Below are 25,939 nucleotides of genomic sequence, written 5' to 3' on the forward strand. Positions count from 1 at the left end.
GGAGAGCGCTTCGCTATACTACAGCGCCACCCATTTTGTTTTTGTATTTTTCCTGCGTGCAGTTTTATTTGTTTTTCCTATTGACATGGATTTTTCTACAGAATTTTGCCAGGAACAACCCTTTTGTTGCCGTGGGTTCTTTTACGTGCGCTAAGTGCGTGCTGCACACAGGACTTCGGTTTATCGTCTCATCCGAGTGACTAGCGTCCAGACCACCACTCAGGGTCTAGTGGAGGGGGAGAAAATATCGGCGGCTGAGCCGTGATTCGACCCAACTCAGATTCTCTCGCTTCCTAGGCGGACGCGTTACCTTTAGGCCATCACTCCACTGAGTAAGATCTGACATTGATTTTCCAAAAAGAGCTAAAGCTATTTCATCACAAGAAACAGTTGCAACTTACGTTTCAGATCTGTAAAAGAATCTGGTGTTAACATGAACGAGTTAGCTTTAAAACCATCTTATACTCCTATTCCTTTTTGGGAAATGTTGAAAGCAGATTTTGTTATCAACTATTCTTAAACAAAAAAGGAAGAAAATATCAATATCACGACAAGTACTGCAAGAATACACATAGCAGAAAAATACCAGAATCATCTCCATATATTTACAGATGGATCCGTTCTTGATGACAAAAATGCTGGCGCGGCTTTTACTATTCCCGCTTTTAAAGTTGAAAAATCTTTCTTTATTGGAAAGAGTCTTTCCATTTTTACGGCTGAACTTGTTGCTATTATACAAGCATTGAGCTACTTGGTGAGCCATCAAATAGTTTTCTTGAAAATAGCATTCTTTGTTGATTCCAAATCAGTACTTTATGCGCTAGAATCATTTAGCCTTGAAACAAGACCTGACTTAGTTATTGAGGCAAATCATTTGGTACATTGTTTGAGGATTAAAGGTACTGATGTCAGTTTTTGTTGGGTGCCTTCTCATGTGGGCATTTATGGCAATGAAACTGCTGATAAAGCAGCTAAAAAAGGAGCACAAGATTCAGAAAAATCGACAAAAATACTTGTCCGACTTTCAGTGAAAGAAGCATACACTATGTTAGAAAAAACAGCATGGGGTCGATTTCATAAACGATGGAAGACAGAGTCTTCAAAACAGAAAGGGACATTATTCCCCGAACGTATTGTTAAAGAAAAAATACCGAATTCTTCAGCTTGTTATACAAGATTAATAACCTCTACTTTCTTCCGTATAAAACTTGACGCGCTGAAGACAAAATATAGTAAAAATGTTATATGCATTTGTGGTAAGCAGTTCGGCTTGCATCATAGTTTGTTTCAATGTCAGCAGTTACGTATCTTCTTGCCCAGGTATTTCACAGAGAGTAACTATTCTGCAGATGATTTGGGGGAAGTTATTTCTAAAGAGGTTCTTTTAGTAGAACTTTCAAAGGCATTAGTTCATAGCCCGTTTTTACATTCCTTTAACCCCTAGGCTGCCTATATGACGAGATAATATAACTCATCATGGCAAGCATGTATGCATCGCTGCCACAATGACGAGATAACTCGTCATCGAAATATTCTGACTTTTCCCTGGTTTGCATTCACTTCGTTGACAAAAATAGTGGTAGCTTTAGCCTAGGGAATCTTTCTGGATTCTATTCATAGCTAGAAACCCCATCTACGTCATGCAGCAGTCCTTTATTTGAATGTTTTGGTTGGGTCACTGTCCCAGTGTTTGCCTGACTTCTCTCCTCGCTCGCTCAACAAAATGTCGGACTAACGCTGTGCTTAAGACATGTGATCGTGACGAACTAAATCAATCAAGATTTCTTTCTTCAGCTGATGCTCAGAAAGAATTGAAGCATAAATTTGAAGGAGAAGACAGTGATGAACATTTATAGGACGATTTGATAGAAAATAAAGGGAGCAATCAAGAGAGTGGCCAAGATGCGACTATCAGTGATTGATGCCGGCTGAACAGATGTTAGCAGTTGACAGAACATGATCGAATTGTTAGCAGGACACAGTGTGAGCGATATTCTTGGCACTCAGCCAACGTGGTCTGATGAGAACTGTATAAAGTGACTGTGTGAGAGGGGTGAAGAGGAGGGGGGGTGAAGACTGAGGGGGCGTGGCCTCACATCCATATTATCAATTGGAGAAGTCACAACGCATTGTGTATCTTTAAAAAAAAAAAATATATATATATATATATATATTGTGGTTGTTTAGTATGATTTTGTGTCTACAGATATCCGTTTGTCCAGAAAATATATTTTTGTACAAATTACCTGACTATTGTTAATGATGAACAAGTTGAAAATGTGACAAAAAACAAAACACTGATTTCAAAACAACAGCATATCACTAAAAATATATAGAATGGGAAAACATCATGTGTTTTGTGTTCTTTATTCATTTACCTTTGAGAAAATGTATACTTTTATGGGTCTTTCTCCAATAACAAAGAGCACAGAATTTTTGGAAAATTTATACCCGTTGTTTGTGAAAAAAACCTGGCAAATAGATTTCACTTAAATTTTATTTTCCTGGCAGCAAAAGGGTTAACTCACTCCATGCCAAGAGTTTTTGCCCTTGCCAATCCCTGAAAACCCAGGGTTTGTATAGGATGGGGAAAAAATTGTAAAAAAAACAAATAAACACCCAGACAATTGATATTTAGTATATGTATGCAAGGAATGTTGGTCCATATGTGTGCAAAAAATCAAAGTATTTACTCACCATCTTGATGTTGATCGCGGTATCCATATTTTGTGTATTTTTTAGCATTTTTGCACCCATCAGAGAGGTACACCAACATGTTCCACATCACATTCTAACACTATTTGAGGAACTGAAGACCTAGTGTATGCAATGAAGTATGAACAGGTGGTGAAGAAAGTTGAAATTCACACATACAAAAAAAATATATTGTCTCTACATAATGAAAATCAAAGAACAAAGAAAAAAACTCAACCGGCTGGGTGTTGACTGGCCAGTCAGCTGACAAACCTGGTATGCCAGTGAAGGGATGTGCAAGAGGGAAAAAGGAAAAATTGTCAGTCCAATCACTGGTGAAAACACTTGCAAAATCGTCCATTTCCTCAGTGGTTTCGTCGTCTGTGTCTGTCTCATCTGCTGGCACATGTTCCTCACTTTCCTCTCCATTGTAAACACTCTCTTCAGCGGCCGAATCTATTTCTAGTTCATCGGGATCTGGTTCAAATTCACTGTCCAAAGAATCAACATTATCTCCTTCGACATCAGAGCCTTCAGTTTGGATCATTTCCAAAGCATCTTCGACGCTGAGTAACATTTCACCTCTCCGACCGTGTCGAACACTTCACCGTGACGGCATCTTGTCAAACAACTTACAAAGCTGACAGGGGGCATGCTTTGTTATCAACTGCGGTTGAGCTTATCGCGACACACACGCAGCGTGTGTGAATGAAAAGCTGACCAGAGGTGACGTAAGATATCACATCTGCTTTTGATTTTCACATCCGACGCATCACTCCGACAGCACAACATTCTAAAATCCAAGTCCGCATATGCGGACATTGGCATCCAACGCTTTCTCCGACGATGTCCGCATATGCGGACAATGGCAGCGAGTGAGTTAATGTACTTCATAATCATGTTAATTGTTTTAGTTATTATCATCATTATTGAATCGTCACTGTTAAAGCTAATTTCATGTTGGTTATGCATTTCTTAGTAGTTTTCTACCTTTTGTTTTATTCTGACTTCTCTTTCCCCTCTCCCTACCCCTCCCCACCCAATTTAAAAAAAAAAAAATTTATCCTCTAATATCACTAATAGTGAAAAGAGGCTAAACTAAAGAACAACACATAGACAGACAGACACAACCACACAGACACACACAGACACACAGAGACACACAGACACAAACACACACACAAACACACACACACACACACACACACACAGATCCACACACATGCAAACACACACACATTCTGGCAATCATGCTTGCCCAAACACACACACACACACACACAGATAGACATCTAAAGATCTATGTTACTTTTCGCAACAATCACTGTAGAAAGTGCAACAAAATAAAAACTTTGTAGCAATACACTTCATGTTTGCATTTAGTGTACATTATTTAGATCTGGGATCTAAAGCCATAGCACCAAAGAATCCTTTCCAGTACATACATAAAATACTATGTTTTGTTTAAACACATGTGCAGCTACTGTCTCAAATTTGGATGTCCCTACAGTTCACTATCTCACTATCGCTGTTATCTTGGTTATCCTGTGGCTGTGTTCTGTGTGACGTGAAGTCACTCTTCAGGCTTTTCACCCTTTATGTGTGTTTGTGTGTGTGTGTGGGCATGCACATGCTTAGTCATTGGTTGAAGGAATAGAAGGAAGGAGCAATGATGTAAAAATAATGACTAAGTTTGTCAGTTGAGTGTAGCCCATCAGTGTCTTTCTGCCCTCTTTTTCTTACTATCACCATATATGCGCACATGCACTCACACACACACACACATGCACAGACACACAGACGCACACATGCACGCATGCACGCACACACACACACACATTTAATATCACTCAAGTGAAAAGACATTAATTAGCCAGTAGAGTGCCTATAAGACATCACTACAAAAAGTATTGCCATAGTGCCTATAAGACGCCCACTGACGTCATGCATATGTTCTGATTTTTCCTTCATTGGAGTTGGGTTCAATTCACATAAACGGACTCTGAACAGTTCATTTGATGTGTGGATTATAAGAATACTATTTAAATGAACTTACATCAGGTAGAAGACCTCTTTCTACTTGATAATAATTTGCTAACTGACCACGTGATACGCGCGTGGAAAAGGGGGTTGCATCATGTGCAGAAAAAGGCATTGAAAACTGTGTCCAGTAAAAGAAGTGGTCACAGTCAGCAGATTTACACAATTCTGAAAGCTCTGCTTGTGGTTATGGACAGCTTTCGCGATGGAGAAGGATCTCTCGATCTTGTCTGATGATTGGTTTGAAAATGAAGGTGATTGACAACGACAGTTACGAAACTAACAGCCCATTTGATGACATTTCAGTCCATCTATCCAATCAGACAGCGTTTTTGAACAAGTGGCTATGACTGACAGAATATGTGCAGCGAGCGTTGGAAGAAGGGGAGGAGAGGGAGAGGAGTGATTAAGACGATAGGTTGAATGCCAGCCAGAGTTCATGAAGAGGGCGTGACTTTTAGGAATGAGTGTGCTTACATTTCAGTGCAGACTGTAGGATCGACAACCACAGTGCTCCATGATTTTCACGAAACACAAGGTGGAACCTGCACTGGAAAATAGGTATACTGTACCCACCAGGCATGTCATATCCATCAGCTAATCCACAAGGCAGCATAAGATGATTTTCTCACACAGTAAGGTTCCCTGATTCTCATGAATCAGTTTGAAGTCAAATGTTGCACATATTTGAGAGAGAGAGAAACTTGTAACATGTAGGCTCCACATTTTTTTTTTTTTTGTGATTGATTGATATGGATACTTATGTGGCTTCTATCCTTGGTCAGAGATCAAGCTCTCAGCGCTTTATAAACACGGGGTTATTTACACAACAGGATGTCTACCTGGGTTGAGCCGACTGACAGCTGCCATTGGGCACTCGTCATTCGTTTCATGTGTCATTCAATCAGATTTCAGGCACGTATACACACACACTCAGACAAACATGTAACATTTAACATTTTACGTGTATGACCATATTTACCCCACCTTGTAGGCAGCTATACTCCGTTTTCAGGGGTGTGCATGCTGGGTATGTTCTTATTTCCATAACCCACCGAACGCTGACATGGATCACAGGATCTTTAAATTGCGTATTTGATCTTCTGCGTGAGTATACACACAAAGCAGGTTCAGGCACTGCCAGGACTGCACATATGTTGACCTGGGAGATCGGAAAAATCTCCACCCTTTACCCACCAGGCACCACCAAGATTCAAACCCAGTACCTGCAGATTGAAAGTCCAACGCTTTTACCATTCGGCTGTTGTGCCCATCAGTTGTACATTGAGTACAAAATCACAAAAGAAATGTATGACTGATTGTTCATGGTTTTTCATTTCTGTCCCTAATTTGTGTGGTTAATGTCCCTGAAATCTGGGGTAGGCATGTCTGAGAAAGAAGAAAAAAAATGATTTAGAAAAAAAAAAATATAACTTGGACCATCACCAACTGTTTAGTATCAGTATATGTGCAGTTTTAAGGTTTCAACCAAGATGTTTTGAGGACAATACTAATTGTTAGCATTTGAGGTCTTAAACAAAGATATGAAGTATCTTTCACCTTTTTTGTTGTCTCTCTGACTGTTCCACTTTGGACATGCAAAGCACATCAATGTTTGTAAGTTTTATCTACCAGTAGGTCATTTTGATAACAGAAGGAATACATTTTGCTCAGAAATTAATTTGTTGTCATGGAAATTTCAGAAAGTGGCATGGAACAGTTTTGGAAAAGTCATGGAATTTAGAAATTGTAAACCTGTATGGACCCTACTTTACTTTCCCCACTGGGAGAGACAACCTACTGAGATAAGTGTCAGAAATATTTTTTTTCTTTTCCCCTGCGCCTGTAGACAGTGTTAATCTGTTATTCTCCAGAAATCAAACTGTTGTTTTTGATGTTACTGCAGTACACTGGATACAGAAGAGGATGGAGTGTCTTCTCCCTCACGCATCTACATTATTATGCTTGAACATCTGTGGCATGATCAAGGTGTTAAACAAGTTTCAGTTATCCATTTCCATTTCTCAAGGAGGCGCCACTGTGTTGGGACGAAACCATATTCGCTACACCACAGCTGCTAGGCAGATGCCCGATCAGCAGCATAACCCAACATTTTTAGTCAGGCCTTTAAGTGCATGTATATTTGTGTGCCTATCAAAGTGGATTTCTTCAGCAGAATTTTGCCAGAGTACAACACTCTCATTGCTGTGGGTTCTTTTCCAGTGCGCCAAGTGTGTGCTGCACACAGGACTTTGGTTATCATCTCATCCGAATGACTAGACGCTCAGCTTCATTTTCCAGTGAAACTTGAGAGAAGGGGCAAGAGGTTGATTCGAACCCAGACCCTCACAGACTCAGTATTGGCAGACAAGTGTCTTAACCATTCTGCCACCATTCTTTTGCCAAACAAGACCTTGGATAAATTTTCAGTGTTTGGTCAGTGTTTGCTTGGCTTAGGATTATGAGTTCTGTGAAACTGAATCTTCAATATTTGTTTGTTTGTCTTTTTTGCTTTTATTATTTGTTTTTAACATAATTGATTAGTCGAACAATTAATGCTTAGTTGATTGGTAAATTAGTTAATGTCAGGATAAATGTGATTGTTGAATGCCAGATATAAAATTCAGCATAAATGTGAAATAAAATGAGTGAAAATAACTGCTGCAGGCACATCTACAAGAGGACACTGTTGAAGACCGCCAGGAAGGTGGGGTTGAGACCCAAACAGTCTCAGCGAAAACAGAAGTACGTTCTGCCAACTCCCCCTCCGTCACGGAGAAACACCTCTCCCCGGTCCTCCGACAGTGAGTCGGACAGACCATCTAGTGAGGTGTTTGATGAACTCTCCTGTAAGTGTGCTCCAGGTTTAATCTCCTTCAGCCCTCTTGGGGTATGAAGGTTACAAACATATAAACAAAAAATAAGCATGAAAAACAACTAACAAATAAACTGTGTTAACTCACTTTACATGATGGATCGCTATAGTGTTCCTGACGTCAGGTGCGGTTCCAGACGACGGAAAGCTATAACGGTTTCGACAATCAAAACTTTTTCCACGTTTGCTTCATGAGGTAGCATAACAATCGCAGCTACACAGGGCATTGCGAACGTGTCAAGGGTCAAATGGAAAGTTTCTTCATGAGATTCCATAGCAACACACTCGCTAGGGACTGTTTGACTTTGGCACCCCACATGACAAGCTAATCTGCATACATATGGAAAATGGCATCACAGGCGATACAGTTGAAATTTTGGAGCAAAAAGATCACTACAGCAGCTTTTACTGCTGCTGAAGTGATTGAAATGCTTTGAACTGAAGGTTCTGACATCAACAAGGATGATGAAGACATTGAATAAAGTATCTGCAGTGAAGAAAGCTACCAGCAAGAAGGTACTGACAATGACTCAGATTCAGAGGGCAGTGAATAGGGAGGGAGGTTGGCATACACACGATGAGAGGAGATGGGTCAGTGGGTCAAGTACAGCTAGTTTGATTCAGTTACCTTATTTTTTGTATTTTTTTGTGATTTTTTTTCTTACCTTAACAAATGGGCCATCTGTAGGGAAAAGCAAACAGAACCAAACTTTCTGTCACGAGTGAGTTAATAACACTCATGTATTGAATACAACATAAAGTTCTTAAGATGTATACTCACAATCAGAACAAATAAAAATCATACATAAAATTGCCTAGGAATATTATGAAAAAAATAATGAGGAAGCCAAATCGTATTGGTATACACTTCGAAAGAAGAAGTATGAAGAAGTGCATGAACATCAGGTAAACAGACATATGCATTTTTTTTTTGCTGTAAATTCGGTTTTTTGTTGTTGTTGGTTTTTTTTTTTTTTGGTTTTTTTTTGGGTTTTTTTTTATAAAGCAAGCATCTGCTGCAGGCATCAAGATCATTCTTCCAGTTAATAACAAATTCATTTACTAAATATTTTTTAATATGGTTACATGTGGTATTCATATTTGAACAAAATTCCCTTTCCCAAACAGTCGGTACTGGACTGTAAAGAGTCTGTAGAAAGTGGTAATGTGTGTGTATTGGGGTGAATGGTTTGTTGTGACATGAGAGAATGTGTGTGTATTGGGATAAATGATTTGTTGTGACATGACAGAATGTGTGTGAATTGGGATAAATGGTTTGTTGTGACATGTGGTAATGTGTGTGTATTGGGATGAATGGTTTGTTGTGACATGACAGAATGTGTGTGTATTGGGATGAATGGTTGTTGTGACATGATAGAATGTGTGTGTATTGGGATGAATGGTTTGTTGTGACATGATAGAATGTGTGTGTATTGGGATGAATGGTTTGTTGTGACATCTGGTAATGTGTGTGTATTGGGATGAATGGTTTGTTGTGACATGCGGTAATGTGTGTGTATTGGGATGAATGGTTTGTTGTGACATCTGGTAATGTGTGTGTTGGGATGAATGGTTTGTTGTGACATGACAGAATGTGTGTGTATTGGGATGAATGGTTTGTTGTGACATCTGGTAATGTGTGTGTTGGGATGAATGGTTTGTTGTGACATGACAGAATGTGTGTGTATTGGGATGAATGGTTTGTTGTGACATCTGGTAATGTGTGTGTATTGGGATGAATGGTTTGTTGTGACATGAGAGAATGTGTGTGCATGTTATTGCTTTGTGAGTGCATAATATTTAGTTGTAGTGTATGCCAGTGCATGTTAACATTTGTGTATTGTTGAGAGAGGTCGAGTTTTACCTGTGCTGCACAAAAGTGTATTTACTGATTTATTTGTTTTGTGTAGTTGTTTTATATAATTTTATGTTAACCTCTTGACTGCGCTGTTGACGTGCACCGTACGTCATGTAACATCGTTCTATGTTTCGAGTCCTGCATTACAGAAACTACAGTCTGCTGACCATTAAATTAGTTCCCCTGAGAGCTCTTTATCTCCTGAGTTCCATAAGCTAAAATTATTCACCTCATTTGTCATATTTATGGCGAAAGTTTTGCAAGTTTGTACGAAGCTCAAGTTGTGTTTCCAAAGCCATGGCTGAATGCAGACAAACCCCAACACTTGCACGAGTACTGGAAGAAATCTTTCACGATGCAAATGGTAGAGATGAAGAGTGTGGACTGAATGAGATAGAACTGCGTGAAGTTGATGCCGAAGACGCTGATTTTGACATGGAGGGGGGTGGGAGGTGGAGCTGCTTGACGAAACTGAAGACAGACAAGCTCAGCTGATTCAAGATGCAGGTGGGTGTTTATGAGGTTTGTCAGTTTATTATTTGCTTTCTGTTTGTTGTAACAATGAATATGACTGTATTGTGTGTGTTTTGAATGTGTTAGCTGTGGTAAGTAGCTTCATCAGTCACTGATCAGTGTGTGTGTGAGAGAGAGTCAGTCACGCGAGTACTGTGTGTGACCATCACAGCCCAAGGCGGCGTGGTTGCTGGCTGGCTTATTGTTGATGACAGCGTGTGTTGCTCGCCTAGAGCTTTCTGTGTGTTCGTTCCCAAGTGTGTATTGGTTTGTTGTTTTTGTTATTGTTGTTGTTGTTTGTGTGTGTGTGTGAGAGTGGGGTGGGGGGGTTGGGGGGGGAGTAGATGTTTATAAAACTGAAATCAGAGCGATATACAGAATTGTATGCCTAAATTAATTTCTAAATGCAGCACTTGTAGAAGTGTGTGTGTGTGTTGTCATTTTGTTTTGTATGAGAGAGAATGAAGGGGGTGTGGTGTACCATCAACCAGTTTCAGTGTGTGTGTGTGGGGGGTGGGGGGGTGTTAGGTGCGTGTGTGTTTATATTTCAGCTTCTGAAAACAATCAGAAATAAAATGGTACCATTTCATAACCTTTTTTGTATGTAAAAAAACAAAACAAAAAAACCCCTCCAAAACCCCAACAAACTTAGTCTTTTATGCAATGTGTTTCAGATATGCAGCATGGTGATGATCATGATGTTCATCCTGGACCATATGGAGTTGACAGCTTGCCACAAACCTACAGCTGAAGACCAGCAGCAGCAAGACCAAAGGGCAGTAAACAAGCCTCCAGCAATTCTGGATTACGACAAAAACATGGGTGCCATGGACCATCATGACCAACAGCTGCAGCCCTACAATGCAACAAGGAAAACCCTGAAGTGGTACAAACAGCTGTGTGTGCATTTTCTACAAATTGCCATGCTGAATGCACACATCCTCAATAAAAATTTTTTTAATTAAAATCAGGCAACAGCAGTACACTCCTGGACTTTCAGAAGGATGTAATTACCGGTAGTGCCATGATTTTTGGTGACCAAAACCCAGACACTGCTAAAGATGACCACACTGTTCGTCTGTGTGGACAACACTTCACTGATGTCATCCCACATACCCCACAGAAGGCCTGGCCACAAAGGAAGTGCAGAGTCTGCTTGAAGAAAGGACAAAGAAAGGATGTGAGGTTCTACTGCCCAGACTGCCCCAGCAAACCTGTGTCTTGACGACTGTTCCCACAAGTACCACACACGGCTCTTTTACTGATGATAGATGCTGGGTGAGTCCACCCTTTTCATTCTTTGTGTGGACTGTGTTGGAGTCTTATGGACCTGGACACTGTTGCACAGCCTTGACAGTGTGTGTGGTTAATCACAACAGTCACAAGAAAGACTGGTTGATAACCTGGTTGTTGTTGTAGCACCTACATAATGGAATGACAGTCCCCCTTTTTTTATTGCATTATATGGAATTTTTGTGTCAGATTGACTCATTATTTGAACATGTGAGTATTGAAAACAAAATCTTGGTTCATTTTCCTTTCATTTGATATATACTTTTATGCACTTATCTTCAGTACTTTTTGAAATATAAGCAAATTAAAATCATTGGCGTGTTTTTCTTTTTTCTGGAAATTTTCTCAGCATGGGCTATAGCAAAATGTACTAGCAGTGAAGGGGTTAATGTTTTACACAAACCTAGGGTAGCTCTCATGCGTAGGTCAGGCATCTGCTTCTTTTTCTTTCTTTCTTTTTCTCCAAAACAGATGTATAGCATGAATGAATTTATCCGCATGTTTAACACCTTGAAACTGAAATAGAAACTGCAGTACATCCTATGCAATCCCACTCCGTATCTCCCATCAGCTCCTATGTCGCCACTGTTTCCTGTGTAATGTTCAGTGATGAGTACTCTTGTTCATACTGTTTATGCTCTGGTCATGCTGTGTACATAATAAAATGATAGATGATAATAACTGGACATTTATCAGCGCTTTCCTCATTGCACAAAGCACCTTACAATCCACACACACGCATATACGAAACACACTCAGTCCTCAACTCACAGTCATGCACAGTAACATACGATATGCGCATACAAACTCGTACGTTCAATACATACATACACACACACATACATACATACATACATGCATGCATTCAACGCACACACAATACAGCATTACAAATATACCTACACAGTCAACTAACTACTTTCATGTATGAGAGAGGGTCTAGAGGAAAGTCTTCAGGTTAGATTTAAAGGAAGGCAGTGAGGGGCTGTGACAGACGTGGTGAGGCAAAGAGTTCCATATTTGAACAGCAGATGATGAAAAGGCTTAATTACCATGCTGTTCTGTTTTGTATTTTGGGACGTGGAAGGTTCTGTCATAGGCAGCAGAGTGAAGAGAACGGAAGAGTACATAGATTTGAAAGATGTCAGAGAGGTATTGGGGTGCAGTTCCAGATATGACATGGTAGCAGAGACAGGCAGCTTTGTATTTGATTCTTTGGTCTATGGGTAACCAGTGCAGCTCTTTTAGAAGGGGTGTGCAGTGTACTGATCTTTTTGCTTTATAAGCCAGTTTTGCGGTGGAGTTTTGTACCTGCTGTACCTGGTCTGAGGAGTGTTTGTGGACAACCAATGAGAAGAGAGTTGCAGTAGTCTAATCTAGAGAGTATGTATGAACTAACTAGTGTTTGGGTTGCGTTGGCTGTGAGGTAGTGGCTCTGATCACGCTGTGTACATGCTCTGTTCATGCTGTGTACATGCTCTGGTCATGCTGTGTATGTGCTCTGATCATGCTGTATACATGCTATGGTCATGCTGTGTACATGCTGTGGTTATACTGTGTACATGCTGTTTTGCAGTCATGGATGAGGGGGAGATAGTTGTTCCCTCACTGTCCAGTGACCCAAAGAATGTGGAGCGACTGATGGAACGGCCCAGTTACCAAGACTACCAGCGTCTGGGTCTGGGCAGTCTTTCCTCCCTGGGCCAACGATCACGATCAGAACCATTTCGTCTATCTACCGTCAATGCTACTTACTCTGTGTGTCGGAGGTCAGTGACTTGTGATCTTGTTTTGTCATTCTTGATAGGTTTGTGTGCATGGGTCTTGTGTGTCCCTCATGTGTATCCATGATGTGGAGTGTCTTGAGTGGTTTGTGTGTCCTTAATGTGGTTTGTGCATCCTTTATCTGGTTCACCTACCCATAATGTGGTTTGTGTGTCTTTTATGTGGTATGTATGTTCCTTTTGTGTTTCTCAAGACCATGATGTGGTTCACATTATCCATGATATGTGTGTATGTCCCAAAGTGTGGTTTGTTTGTCCACAACATGGTTTTCATATTTTTCGTATGCCTGTGATGTGGTTCATTTGTCTGTGATGTGCTGTTTGTGCTTGTCCTTGATGTGGCTGTGTTCAAAATGTGGTTCATGTGACCATGATGTGGTTTGTGTGCTTGTGGTTGGGCGTTGCTCATTGTTGACTGCTCCAAAGGTCTGCTGACTGGGTGACTTTTTTTGGACTGGTCTGACACTGTTGGGTCCTTAAGAAGTTACAAAAGTATAATCATTATCATGGTGAAGGGAACCCACCTGTCTGTTGCAATGTATCAGTGTACTGTAAGTAAAACAGATGTGGCCACTGCAGTTTTATACAATCATGATGATAATAGTAATAATAATTTAATTTATAAAGCTCCTTTCCATGTAGAACATGCTCAACTGCGCTGTATAAGATAAATACTGACCTTTAAACCATGCCTTATAACACTAAAGTGAAAAAAAGAAAGAAAATTTTACATGGATATCTCTTTGCAGTTTGCCAACCTAACATTCAAGCAGAAATTTGACACACACACACACACACACACACACACACACACACACACACACACACAATCATCATACATATCACAAATTGATAAAATGTATCTATCTGTTGCAATGCATGAGTACAACCACCTGTTTGTTGCAGTGTTTCAGGGTGATCTTTGGTAAAATATGTGTGGCTACTTTAGTTGTATAGTCATGGTAAGTTGTATCCATCTGTTGCTGTGTATCAGAGTGCTGTATGTCAAAATGCATGTGGCCACTTCAGATGTATTCAGTCAGTGTAAAATGAATCCACCTGTTTGTTGCAGCTACCCAGCTTTGTTAGCTGTACCTCAGTCTATCAGCGATGAAAGTATACGAAAGTTTGCCAGGTGTCACAGACAGAGCAGGTCAGTGTCCACTGTGCAGTGTGCTGGGCCTGGCTTCTGCGGAGCCACATCCTTCCTCACTTGTGTATACATGGCTTCTGTTATTGGTACAGTGTGTATGGGGTATTGACTTATGTGTATATGTCCTGCAGTGCTGTGGGATGATGTGTAAGGATGATGACATCTTTGTGTAATGTGTGAAGATGTTGACATCTGTGTGTGATGTGTTTGTGATGTGTATGGGAGTTTGACAAATAAGTGTATCTACAGCAATGTGTGCAGTTGTGTGTGAAAGGATGTTGACACGTTTGTATTTATAGCAATATTGTAGGTGTGATGTGTGAAGATATTGACATAAGAGTAAGAGTGTACAGACAGCAGTGGTGTGAAATTCTGTCTGTACCTAATTGTGAGATGTGTAACACATAATGTGAGGTGTGTGATGCATGACATGAGGTGCTTATTATGTGACTGTGACACATGTTGAGGTTGTTATATATGACATAATGTGTGTGTGACATATGGTGTAGGTGTGTGACTTGAGATTGTGACACATGACATGAGCTGTGGTGTAGGTGTGTGACTTGAGATTGTGACACATGACATGAGCTATGGTGTAGGTGTGTGACTTGAGATTGTGACACATGACATGAGCTGTGTGACTTATGAGGTGAGATGTGTGACACATGACATGATGTGTGTGATAAGTGGTGTAGGGTTGTGACACATTATGTGAGGTTGTGACACATGGCATGAGGTGTGTGGCACATTACATGAGGTTGTGACACTTGACGTGAGGTTTTGATGCATGACAGAAGGTGTGTAGCACATGTCGTGAGGTTTTGACACTTGACTCCAGGTATGTCATATATGACCTGATGTTGTGACACATGTTGTGAGGTGTGTGGTACATGAGGTGTGGTACATGACATGAGGTGTGTGACAGATGGTGTGAGGTGTATGACATGACATGAAGTGAGTGACACATGCTATGAGGTTGTGACGTATGACATGAGGTGTGGTACATGACATGAGGTGTGTGACACATGACATGAGGTGACACATGACATGAGTTATGGTACATTACATGAGTTGTGTGGCACGTGACATGAGGTTGTGACAGATGGTGTGAGGTGTGCGACACATGACATTAATTGTGTGGCGATGACATGAAGTGTGTGACAATGACATGAGGTGTGGCACATGACATGAGGTATGTGACACATGACATGAGGTGTGTGACACATGACATAGGTGTGACACATGACATGAGGTTGTGACACATGACATGAGGTGACACATGACATGATGTGTGTGGCAGTGACGTGAGGTGTGGCACATGACATGAGGTAGTAGTTCTCTTTTATGTATTTATCAATTATTTATTTACTTAGTTCTTTTTATTTTATTCATTTATTTATTTATTTTTTGTTTGTTTGTTTGTTTCGTTATTTTATTTTATTTGTTTTGTTTTTTTCTCAAGGCCTAAGTGCGTTGGGTTACGCTGCTGGTCAGGCATCTGTTTGGCAGATGTGGTGTAGCGTATATGGATTTGTCCGAACGCAGTGACGCCTCCTTGAACTACTGATACTGATACTGTGACACATGACATGAATTGTCGGGCAGGTTCCCTGTCATCACCTGGAGACACCCACGCACAAAAGCCCTCCTGTTACGGGCCAGTGGATTTCACTCTCGGGGGCCCATCGGAATGCTCAGCCGCAACCCAGGTTCAGGTAGGGAACCACTGTTGTCCGTCTGAATACTTGATAACTGCTGCCTGCTGCAGCGAGTCCACAGTGCTGGGCAAGCGGAAAAGTAGTTGGCTTCCTTTACATGCGCAAAATGCATGCTGCACACAGATCCTCAGTATCAGTATATCATTTCATCCAAAAGATAAGCACCCAGACCACCACTCAAGGCCTAGTGGAGGGGGAGCAAAAATCCCAGTTTGTATATGCCATGACTTGCTTCAGTGACAGAGAGATGCTGAGCACCCTTTGGAGTTGTTATTTACATATTTACAAGCTGCTTCCCCTGTCTTATATTACACTTCAGGGTTTGTTTGTTTTTTCCAGTGAAGGCGTTTCCTTTCACTGTTCTTTTGTGTCTGTCAGTCTGTTTGAACTGGATGAACAGACTGAGATGGAATTGAGAGCAATGAGAAGCAGTTTTTTTCTTGTCACAAATATTTATTTATTAGGACTAGAAGTTATTATTCTTTAGCTGTGATAATGCTAGTGAAGTATTATGTCAAAATATGTTAGGTATTGACCTTCTGATCAGTGTTCACCAGGGTTCAAGGCCCCATTTCAGCAAGGTGTTGTGCTTTCAGATTGGCACTTCACTATGATTTTCCTCATTCCACCTTGTATGAATGGGTACCTGACTTCAGTTGGGGAAGGTTTAAGCGCCTTCCAGTGCCAAGCCTCAGACAGTGGATATGAAATCACTGCCCCAATGGCTGTAAAAGGCTATGAGACATTTAACCTTTTCCAAAAATGATGGTGATGTAAATATTCTCTGTATAATTGAATGCCAAGCCACTGTATGGTTTTCAGGGACGTCAAGTGGGGAGGCGTCATCCAGCCTGGAACAGCAGAAGTACTTCAAGCAGCTGGTGGCGGCCACGCCCATCTCCAACCGCACCACGTACACCACGCAGGGCAGTGACTCCCTCACCTCCCTGGACTCCCTCATGATGGTGGGGCTGGCCGAACCCCTCCGTATCCCTGACACCCCTGAACAGCTGCGCAGAAACATGGCCCATTCCAGTGCTGCTGGGCCCTCCACTCATCGCACTGGCATCCCTGCCCACCCCAAACCCACATGTAAGTATTTTTCTCTGTCAGTCAGTGCTCAGGTGGATGTTTGGTCCTACTGCATTTATTTCTGTATGTTCATGTGTTGAGTTGTAGTCTGATTTCAGATTTGTTGAAAGCGTTCTGATTTCTGTGGGTTTGGTTGTATGGTGTGTTTGGTTTTGTTGTGTTAAAGTGTGGTTTTGGATTTGTTGAAAGCGTATACCAGTGTGTGAGTTTGGTTTGTGTGGTCTTCTCTTGTGGCCAGTGGTGTCTGTCCATCCTGCACCTGGAGGGTCTGGGTGTAGTTCAGGGAGGGTGTGGAGGAGGGAGGATGGCTGCTACCTGAGTGCGTATGAACATGATGTGGCTGTGTCTTCATGATATAGTCATGTACGGGAGGTTGGTTTTTTCATTGGCCAAGTCATCTTAACTGCTGGCCTGGGTACTGACAGAGGACTGAAATGTGATGGTGTGGAAACAGGTCCAACAGTGCTGCACAGAATGTTGGTCCCTGAGAATGTGAGGTGTGTTGAATAATGGTGGGTGTGTAGAGAATATGAGGTGTGTTGAATGGTGGTGGGTGTGTAGATAATGTGAGGTGTGTTGAATGGTGGTGGGTGTGTAGATAATGTGAGGTGTGTTGAATGGTGGTGGGTGTGTAGATAATGTGATGTATGTTGAATGGTGGTGGGTGTGTAGATAATGTGAGGTGTGTTGAATGGTGGTGGGTGTGTAGAGAATATGAGGTGTGTTGAATGGTGGTGGGTGTGTAGAGAATATGAGGTGTGTTGAATGGTGGTGGGTGTGTTGATAATGTGAGGTGTGTTGAATGGTAGTGGGTGTGTAGATAATGTGAGGTGTGTTGAATGGTGGTGGGTGTGTAGATAATGTGAGGTGTGTTGAATGGTGGTGGGTGTGTAGATAATGTGAGGTGTGTTGAATAATGGTGGGTGTGTAGAGAATATGAGGTGTGTTGAATGGTGGTGGGTGTGTAGATAATGTGATGTGTGTTGAATGGTGGTGGGTGTGTAGAGAATATGAGGTGTGTTGAATGGTGGTGGGTGTGTAGATAATGTGAGATGTGTTGAATAATGGTGGGTGTGTAGAGAATATGAGGTGTGTTGAATAATGGTGGGTGTGTAGATAATGTGAGGTGTGTTGAATGGTGGTGGGTGTGTAGATAATGTGAGGTGTGTTGAATGGTGGTGGGTGTGTAGATAATGTGATGTGTGTTGAATGGTGGTGGGTGTGTAGATAATGTGAGGTGTGTTGAATGGTGGTGGGTGTGTATATAATGTGAGGTGTGTTGAATGGTGGTGGGTGTGTAGATAATGTGAGGTGTGTTGAATGGTGGTGGGTGTGTAGAGAATATGAGGTGTGTTGAATGGTGGTGGGTGTGTAGATAATGTGATGTGTGTTGAATGGTGGTGGGTGTGTAGAGAATATGAGGTGTGTTGAATGGTGGTGGGTGTGTAGAGAATATGAGGTGTGTTGAATGGTGGTGGGTGTGTAGATAATGTGAGGTGTGTTGAATGGTAGTGGGTGTGTAGATAATATGAGGTGTGTTGAATGGTGGTGGGTGTGTAGAGAATATGAGGTGTGTTGAATGGTGGTGGGTGTGTAGATAATGTGAGGTGTGTTGAATGGTGGTGGGTGTGTAGATAATGTGAGGTGTGTTGAATGGTGGTGGGTGTGTAGAGAATATGAGGTGTGTTGAATGGTGGTGGGTGTGTAGAGAATGTGAGGTGTGTTGAATGGTGGTGGGTGTGTAGAGAATATGAGGTGTGTTGAATGGTGGTGGGTGTGTAGAGAATATGAGGTGTGTTGAATGGTGGTGGGTGTATAGATAATGTGAGGTGTGTTGAATGGTGGTGGGTGTGTAGAGAATATGAGGTGTGTTGAATGGTGGTGGGTGTATAGATAATGTGGGGTGCGTTGAATGGTGGTAGGTGTGAAGAGAATATTAGGTGTGTTAAATAGTGATCAGTGTGTTGAGAATGAGATATGTGTTGAATGGTGGTCAGTGTATTCTGTGTTTTATGCCTGTGTGTCAGCAGGTCCAGCCTTGTATCCCTCTGTCAAGGAAGTGCGCCTCATCTCTTAATTTCCTTGTCTGTCTCTCCCTGTCCATGTGTTTATAAACCACCCCCATTCTCTTCTCCTCTCTCTCTCTTTCCTCACTCCCGGGAGTGATGACTCCCTTTGTCGGTCTCCATGGGTCTCAGTATCATCTTTCTCCCTCTTTTCTCTTTCTCTCACTTTCCTTCACACTCATTGTCTCTCTCTATAGATATATGTCTCTATTTCCCACTTTCTGTCTGTCTGTGGTGTTCTTTTTTTTTCTCCCCCCCCCGATCTTATTATATATCAATCTTTCCAGTTTTTATGTTAGGTTTCCCCCCTGGAACTAAAATCTGTCTTCCCCACATCCCCCCCCCCCCCCCCCACCCATACTATCTTTCTTTGCTTTTTTTTTTTTTCCTGCCCAGCTTCCCTGTCTGCCAAGGTCATTGCATTGAGTTATTTTGTTACATTTATTGGCATGACATAATTACAGTGTTTATTTATTACAACTTTCTCTTTATTTGCTAATTGAGCTAACATAGCACTAGTTCTCAAGCATGGTCATCTGTTATTTAGATATGTATGTGTATATATATGTGACTTTCCACCACGAAATGAGTCGCTTTGCACCAGAGGCCGATTTTTAGTTCTTGGTATATCATAAATCTGCAATAAAAGAGCTTTACAGCAAATCGGATGATTCTGTGAAACGGTATTGTGATTTGAAGTTTTAAAGTCGCAAAAGTAACAAACTGAGAAATCAAGTCTGAAAAGTTTTAGAACATGTTCATAGCAAACACATACTTCTAAGCAAGATATGTTCATGAAATTTGGCAAGCACATACTTAGTGGCAATATCCACAATTGCACAAAGTTTGAAAGAAAAATATTGAGTGTACTTGATTTTATTCAAATAGAAATTTTCTTATGTTTTTGGAAAGAATTGCGACTGAGGTGTAAGTATACTTACTTTTTAATCAGCTCAACATGACTAAAAACCTCCAGTTTTAAGATTAGTTTTGTTGTGGTGTTGTTTGTGGTTCAGTTGCAATGAAACTTTTGCATTGTATAGTATGTGTACTAAAATTTATGCCAGATTAAAGGGAAAAAAGGCTAAATCATGATGCCGAATCATGTAATTGTTGTAATTCCATGTGCTCACTGATTACTGTGCTTGTGATATTACCACAATCCATGCAACAAGCACAACAAAATAACAAAAAAGATCCATACAACAGAACTGCTCACACAAAAGGTGCAAGTTCACATGCGTTTTATCCCAGCATAGCATCAAATGAAATACACTTCATAATCCAAATGAACACCTCAAACACTTCATCTGCAAAGAAAACCTACTTGCCAGACCCATACTTCACACAATAAAGACACACAGTCTCATCAGTCAAACACTCAATCTGCTAAAAAAAAAAAAAAAAAAAAAAAAAGTGCAGATATGTGGCACAGGTAATCAGTTCTTGTGGTACAAAGTGTTAGTCATCAGGGTGGATGGTGTTGATGTTGAACCTTTTTCCTCTACTATTTTTTCTCCACCAGTGGTATCAGTATGTTCCAAAAATGTATGGTTTATCCTGAAACAGTTTGTTATGTAATACTTCTGAATCTCTTTATTTTCTTTGTTTTGAATTATTTTCTATATGTTCTGAAGTGTATTCATTAACTCACTCTACCCTCAGTCAAAATGGCCGGGTTTCCCTCTCAAATCACACTATTTTAAGCAGTTTTTAAAAAATCACAAAAAATCAACCACTCACCCTACAAACATAAAACACATACCAGTGGACAGATATAACAATGAATTTACTAAAAATGCTTACCTTAAGTGAAGGAACCACATGGTTTTGATGATATAGGTAATCCAATATGATACACATTGGCAGGAAAACAAAAAAAATTTTTGAACACAGGTAATCCACTTCTTCATGCTCTGAATCCTCCTACACTGGTTCAGTCACACTCCTGTAGTCTTGGTTTGATGTGCTTATGATGCTATTTATGCATGCTGTATAAAAAAAAGAGATTTGATGAGAATATATTGGGGAAAAAACACAAAAAACTGATTGCTGCTTGCAGTCTTGAAAAACACACTGGAAAACATTTGCAGGACTGTACACTCATTGGAAAAAAATCCACACAAACACTCTTTTTTACACAATGCACACACTGTAGACACTTCAGTGACACTGTTACTTGCTGAAGTCTTGTTTGGTGTGGTAGATTTCAAAACAAGGCACAGCACATAGGGCTTTCTGGCACTGTTGACACTGAAACTTGGTGCGCTGCACCCTGTTCTTCAGGTGCTCTCTGGTGGCTCCTCTTGCCTTCTCCTTGGCATAGCACACAACACAGTGCCTGTAGCCTGTGTTCTCCATGAAATGTTGGCGCTTGCAGTCGAGGCAGTTGACTTCCTTGTTGACCGGGGCAGCAGCACGATTCCGCTCCTCATCATCCCCAACTGGAAGACTGGCGAGGTCGTAGCATACTGATATGGCAAATTGTTCCAGTGTCAGCGGTTTTTTCCCCAGACTCCTCTGCAGCTTGTTGTACAGGCAGTGGAAGGCCAGCTTCTTCCACCATTTGATGGTCTTCCGGTGCATTGGCATGTATGAGATCATCTGGTCACTGCGGTCAACACCAGCCATATTGCCAATGTAGTCAACAACAGCCGTGGGTTTTCTTTTGTGTTCTGACCTTGATCTCACTGCAATCATTTCAGGGATGTGCTGAGTTGTTATCATATGCACATCCCTCTTGTCCTTCCACCGAATGACCATCACGTGATTCAGTCTCCTGTAGTCCATCTGGCCGCGGGCGAAGGCTCCAGTCACCAAATCCTTTGGCATGCCCACCCGGTTAGCCCGCACAGTGCCTACACATCCAGTGTTGACAGCAGTGAGACTGTGGGCCAAGGTGGGTGAGCAGTAGTAGTTGTCCACATAAAGGACATAGCCGCAGTCTTGCAGTTGGTCGAGGAGCCTGAAGACAACATCGTGGGGGCGGTTGCTGAGAGGTTCCACACATACCCCAAGGAGCTCTCGCACAGCTCATACAGCTTGATGCCCCACTTTACTGGCTTGTCCTTCATGTAGACCCGGAAAGATGACCGGCCTCTCCAGGGGCAAAGGGCCTCGTCGATGCAGATATTCTGCTCCGGGATGTACACAGTCTTGAAGAGCTGAAACATGCAAACAGTTTTTACTATTGTGGACAATCACAATATGTATGATACAGCAAACCATCACCACTACTTCAGCTAATACTACCACTATCTACTAACATTTGCTATCATTTGAACTGATAATATTTAACAAGTGGGGAAGAATAAATAATATAACACACACACACACACACACACACAACACACACAACACACACACACACACACACACACACACAGGCATGCACACACATACACACACACACACACACACACACACATTCAAAACAAACACACAAAAAAGAAAATAACTTACATGCACAAGGTGGTCAGTCAATGGTCTCAGCTTGTGGAGTGGATCATGGTCAGGATGGTTTCGCTCCAGGAATGTAGAGTTGTCGTTCAGGTGGAAGAACGACAGGATGGCTCTGAACTTGTCGTGTTTCAACAGCTTGGAGGCAAATCCAGTCTTCATAACTGGATTAGTACACCAGTAGTCCACTATGTTTCTTTACTATCCCCATGTGGATGAGGGTAGCCAGAAATTTTCTAATTTCATCCAGTGTCACAGGCTTCCAGGTATTGAACTGTGACCGTGGGGAAAGTTCTTCTCTTTGCTGTACCTGCTGGATATTTTTTGCAGCATAACGGTTTGTCTCTGTTTTCATGTGTTTTAGTATACTTTTATCAATGAAGAGACTGTAAAAATCAATTGGTTTGCAGTCCTCCCAAGGCGGCAATTTGAGGGGGCCCTGAAATCCTGGTGTCAAACCGAAGGGTGGGTTGAGTGGAAAATTGGCCAAATTTCTACTCCAGTCATACATATAATCTGGATCTATATGATCATCAAACAGATTGTCCTGATCTATTTCCATCTCCTCGGGTTCTTCTCCATTAGTTGGAGAATCAGCCGCTGCAGCAGGCGCACGTGTTGGTGTCGAGTTTCGCTGACCAGTCATTCCGCCTTCATCATCGTCAGTGTCAGCGACTTCGTCATCGTTTTCGTCAGGAATATAGTCAGAATCAGAGTCCGAAATTTCGTCACCTGCATTGTCGAACATTCCAACAACAGCATCTTCATCATCAGACCCGGTTTCATGAATCAATTCGAGTGCTTGAGCCATTCTTATGTTCCGCACGAACTGGTTTTGCCTTGGTGTCACCATGTTGGAAACCAAATGGAGTTGCGGGTTCGGGTGGTTCACTTCACAAACAAAGAAAACTGCTATAGAACGAACGAACAACGGTCTAAGGGAAGGAACTCGCAAGAAAAGTGTCTGAGCTATCTGAAAACTGAGTTATCGCCCTTAAAATAAGATCGGTAACGTTAAAAAAGGATCAAAACCTGTTGTAACAATGCGTCCGACAGGCTTTCAAGTGAGCAGAATAGCGTCGGAAACCGGCGGCCGACCAGATGTTGTTGAGTTAATGCTAATAATGTTAGATTAAATATCAACAGTAATTTCAGTTTTGTACATCTATATCACAGCTTTCATTCTTTACACAGGACTTTACAAAATACTTTACTTCTATGTATTTTATCAGAAAATGAAAAAGAATACACTTACATATATATAATCTCTCTCTCTCTCTCTCTCTCTCTCTCTCTCTCTATATATATATATATATATATAATTATTTCTTTCATAATATAATCGGATAACAGTTTACTGATAATAAAAGTTTGAAATAATGATTATTACTGCTGTATCACTATGAGTATCAGTGTGCATGTGCATGACATGCTGCAATGCATTAAGTTACTTTATGTCAAGCACATGCACACTGATATCATTTATGTAAATGTCTATGCAAAACTTTATGATTCCATACATGTACATCTATACAAAGTTTGTAAAAAGAAACTAAGTTTACACACTTAATGGTAAATTTATACTATAAATCAAAGTACATTAACAGTTGACCACAAATCACTCACTCATAGATAGGAGTTCATCAGCAGACAATTCTTTAGTTGACAGTGTAGTTAGTGTGGTGGTGTTGCCTCTCCTCCTCATGGCATGACTTGCCAGCAGTGATCTCAGAATTATCCATTGGTGTACAGGCAGGCATATAAGTACCATCATATCTTTCAGGGCTGAAAAAGAAATTGAACAATTAGTAATACTGTTAGTATTTACTGTTGTCACAACTCTATTTATTTACCTCAAAACAACACACACACAGACACAGAGTGAGAAACACACACACACACACACACACACACACACACACACACACACACCAACCTGACACACATGCACGAAAAATAACTATTGAAGCAAATTCTGTGAAACTGAAAACTGGTCATAATGTCATGCCCTTGTACCTCCCCATGCTCAGTTACATGTAATGGTTAAACTGTGAAGGGACAGTGTGTGTGTGTGTGTGTGTGTGTGTGTGTGTGTGTGTGTGAGTGACATGTATACACGTTATGTCATACAGTGTGTGTGTGTGTGTGTGTGTGTGTGTGTGACATATTGTGTGTGAGTGTGTGTGTGTGTGTGTGATTTTCTTTTAATTTACACCCTGTTAATTTCCTCAGATTAACTTTATTCTTTTAAACATTTTTATTCCAGATGTCAAACAGTGAATTTCTGTACCAATGTAGAGACAATAAATCAGTCTTGAGTCAATCATTGTTAAATAAATTATTATCAGTTGATTATACCATCATTACATTTCAATATTTGTCAATGTGGGTAAAATCTGAATGCTTACCTTCAGACACTTGAGCTATATCCAGTCCCTCCGTCACTTTGCTTGCATTTTCCTTGTGTGAATTGTGAGATCCAAACACAATTCTCTCACTTCAGTGCAGCAAGTCAGTTTCACTCGTTTTCATGTCAGTCACACCACTGATGGCACCTGATGCACGTTGATTTTGGCAGTTACAGGCGAAGGCTTCCAACCTGTCTGTATCTAGTGCAAATGTTGACTCGTTATCTACATCAAAATTAATATTAATTATTGTTGATGAAAGCTGAACAACAATCCTGCGTCGTCTGCTTTCTAAATCAGCGTCGCCTTCGTATTCACTGAGATCGAATTCATGACCATCAGCCTAGTTGGAATGGTCAGTTCCATCAATGAAGTACTGGGTTAGAAACTCACAAATGTCGTCTGCTTGACTTAATGGCAAAATGTGTGCAACGCAAGTGTATCTTGTCAGGAAATTGCCATGTCTCTCTTGAAATGCGTGCTTCCATACACTGCGACCATGTTTATTAAAGCTAGCGTGCTGAATGGCTGGTTTCGTCACATGGTCTTCCTAGGCCAATGACAGAGGGGGTTTTCCTTCATAGTGACGCATTGTTTACATAGTGTATCCTTATTTTGAAAGCTACGATTGACTTGTTGTTTAAAACTTGACTGATAAGAAGGACATAGATTGAAAGAGCCGGACATGGCCTTTAAAATGATTATGATTCGACCGGTCGATTCCAAGAGATTAGGGAGGGCAAGCTTGTCAAAGTTGATCGATTTTGCGAAGTCATAGGCGATCAGAATGATGGAATAGGTATTTCAAGCACACTTTTAAGGCAAAAGAAGACACAATTATGCCTAGATACTTCAATATGAGATAAAAGAAAGCCTAAAGTTTACTATGAAGTCAAAATCTGAAAATCAACAACCTGACCCCCACCTGCCTAAAATCGCTGCTAGCGGCAAAGTTGGTCAGGTGCAAAGCGACTCATTCTGTGATA

The 25,939-nt window shown here is 41.1% G+C and overlaps 1 protein-coding gene across 4 annotated transcripts in view; it reads left to right on the top strand.

Annotated features, from left to right (window-relative positions):
- LOC143301440 (myotubularin-related protein 13-like) overlaps positions 1 to 25,939 on the top strand; it is a 303,236-nt gene that overhangs the window by 164,927 nt on the left and 112,370 nt on the right. For all 4 annotated transcript variants that reach the window (XM_076615734.1, XM_076615735.1, XM_076615736.1 and 1 more), the window contains exons 25-29: positions 7,402 to 7,583; positions 12,850 to 13,042; positions 14,130 to 14,210; positions 15,816 to 15,925; positions 16,751 to 17,020. In XM_076615734.1, coding sequence (XP_076471849.1) covers positions 7,402 to 7,583; positions 12,850 to 13,042; positions 14,130 to 14,210; positions 15,816 to 15,925; positions 16,751 to 17,020 — 836 coding nt within the window. The remainder of the gene's footprint in view (positions 1 to 7,401; positions 7,584 to 12,849; positions 13,043 to 14,129; positions 14,211 to 15,815; positions 15,926 to 16,750; positions 17,021 to 25,939) is intronic.

Source organism: Babylonia areolata, chromosome 27 (genome assembly GCF_041734735.1).
Source record: "Babylonia areolata isolate BAREFJ2019XMU chromosome 27, ASM4173473v1, whole genome shotgun sequence".
NCBI lineage: Eukaryota > Metazoa > Mollusca > Gastropoda > Neogastropoda > Buccinidae > Babylonia > Babylonia areolata.